The sequence below is a fragment of the Engraulis encrasicolus genome, unplaced genomic scaffold (assembly GCF_034702125.1).
Source record: "Engraulis encrasicolus isolate BLACKSEA-1 unplaced genomic scaffold, IST_EnEncr_1.0 scaffold_512_np1212, whole genome shotgun sequence".
Classification (NCBI taxonomy): domain Eukaryota; kingdom Metazoa; phylum Chordata; class Actinopteri; order Clupeiformes; family Engraulidae; genus Engraulis; species Engraulis encrasicolus.
The window spans coordinates 7,501-10,000 of NW_026945822.1; the positions used below are offsets into that span (position 1 = coordinate 7,501).

Consider the following 2,500-nt stretch of genomic DNA (forward strand, 5'->3'; position numbering starts at 1 on the left):
ATTTATGAAATATGCATCTCTGAACAAAGTGTATCAAATAAGTTGTATACACACAAACACAATCGATTCAGTATCACAAAATATCCACAAAACTGCATAAGCTGCAACCACAACAGTCTCAGGGTTGCCAGATGAGAATGATATTTTTTTTTGCCCATTTTTACCCACAGACGGCTTTCCTTAACCCCTTAATGCGCACCGTACCTCCAGTGGTACGCTGTAATAGTCATTGAAATGTAACTACCATAGCACTACAATACTGTGACACAACACAGGCCCTTTAGTAATGCACCACAACTTGGTCAGTACCATACTGGTAACAACAAATGTATAAAGCCGCGTCTTAAGGGGTTAAGCAGCCCGTTTGGGCAGGAAACTGCCCAATCTGGCTAAACTGCTTGGCTTCTGTTTGTCTAATAAAACGTTTGGTGGTAGTGAGGGTGATTCTGGGTCTCGTTTGGTGGTAGTGAGGGTGATTCTTTTCCTTGAGTGGTAATGTAGATGTAATGACTTTTCAAAATCTCACCAACAACGATTGAAATCCAACATAACTTTGCAGTCAGTTTGAAATGGTATGCATTTCTATGGCTCACAGCGGAGATAGTCTGGGACCTCGTCTGGGACATCGCCAGATATATTTTACAGGGACACGAAATAGTGCACATGCATAATATAATGAATTCAGAGAAAACAAGCTTTTTAAAATAGATCCCATTGCCATTCAGGAAAAATCAAGAGGATCTTTGGAGATTGGTTATATAACCTTGCTGTCCAGCAGAAATCTTGTACCTTCACTATTTTTTAATTAGACAAATATTTTCATTCTTTCATTCATTCATTGCGAAATATAAATCAGTACTACTGGGCTACTGTGTGTGTGTGTGTCTGCGTGTGTGTGTGTGTGTGCGTGCATGCGTGCGTGTGTGTGTGTTTCTATGGCTCACAGCGGAGATAGTCTGGGACCTCGTCTGGGACATCGCCAGATATATTTTACAGGGACACGTGCCAGGGTATTGGCCTGCTGTGCCCCGGTATGGGTTTCACAAACAAAAAACCTTGCGCACGAAATAGTGCACATGCTACTATTGACTACTTTGACCAACTCAATTACATCGTGTTACACCGGGGTATTTTGGTTATTGTGGCTAAATTTAATGAAGATGGGTTCAACCAACTCAATTACATCGTGTTACACCGGGGTATTTTGGTTATTGTGGCTAAATTTAATGAAGATGGGTTCAACCAACTCAATTACATCGTGTTCCATGGAGGTATTATCGTTGGGTTGAGACTACCCAATGTCAATATGTGGAAAATCTGCCCTCAATAAAATTGAGTTAATCCAATGAGTTATTTTTTTGAGTGTACTACATGCACACTACTTGCAATAATATAATGAATTCAGATAAAACAAGCGTTTTAAAATAAATCCCATTTCCATTCAGGGGACATCAAGAGGATCTTTGGAGATTGGTTATATATCCTTGCTGTCCAGCAGAAATCTTGTACGTCCACTATTTTTTAATTATCCAAATATTTTACATTCATTCATTCATTCTTCATTCATTGCAGCACTGGGCAGTCTTCATGAGTATAGGCCTACTGCATATGTATAAAACAATATGCAACAACAATTTGGAATGTTGAAATAATGATTTACTTGGATAATAGTGATTTATAAATGAATAATAAATAGTAAGTTTAAATAAAAAGACAAATGTGTATCTGTAGGTTGATGTTGGCTGGTTCATCTGGTCGAACCTCTCCATGCTGTGTGTGTGTGTGTGTGTGTGTGTGTGCGTGTGTGTGTGTGTGTGTGTGTGTGTGTGTGTGTGTGTGTGTGTGTGTGTGTGTGTGTGTGTGTGTGTGTGTGTGTGTGTGTGTGTGTGTGTGTGTGTCTTCTGGTCGAAGCTCTCCATGGCTGCTGTGTGTGTGCGCGCGCGTGTGTGTGTGCATGCATGCGTGCGTGTGTGTGTGTGTGTGTGTGTGTGTGTGTGTGTGTGTGTGTGTACCTGTAGGTTGATGTTGGCTGATATGAGGCTGGTGTTCATCTGGTCGAAGCTCTCCATGGCTGCTGTCCTCACCTGCACCTCCCTCTCCAGAGTACGCCTGTGGGAGTTAGCAGCCTAGAGGGGGGGGGGGAGAGAGGGGGGGGGGAGGGGGGGGGGGGGTGGTAGGGGGTTTCGGGTGTGGTGGGAGGGGGGGGTGGGTGGGGGGTGGGTGGGTGGGAGGTGAGGTGGTGGGGGGGTGTGGGGGTGGTGGGGGGGGGGAGGTAGGGGGGGGGAGAGAGAAGGAGGGAGAGAGAGGGAGATAGGGATAGAGAGAGAGAGAGAGAGGAGAGAGGGAGGAGAGAGAGGGAGAGAGAGAGAGGGAGAGGAGAGGGAGAGAGAGGGGGGGGGGGAGGGGGAGAGAGAGGGAGAGAGGGGGGTAAGAAGAGAGAGAGGGAGAGAGAGAGAGGGGAGGATAGAGAGAGAGAGAGAGAGAGAGAGAGAGAGAGAGA

At 45.2% G+C, this 2,500-nt stretch overlaps 1 protein-coding gene across 1 annotated transcript in view; it reads right to left on the bottom strand.

The window, feature by feature from the left end:
- Nucleotides 1-2,500, bottom strand: part of LOC134444322 (myocardial zonula adherens protein-like) — a gene marked incomplete at its 5' end in the record, with an annotated part of 27,937 nt that overhangs the window by 6,691 nt on the left and 18,746 nt on the right. The window contains one exon of the mRNA XM_063193657.1: nucleotides 2,013-2,126. Coding sequence (XP_063049727.1) covers nucleotides 2,013-2,126 — 114 coding nt within the window. The remainder of the gene's footprint in view (nucleotides 1-2,012; nucleotides 2,127-2,500) is intronic.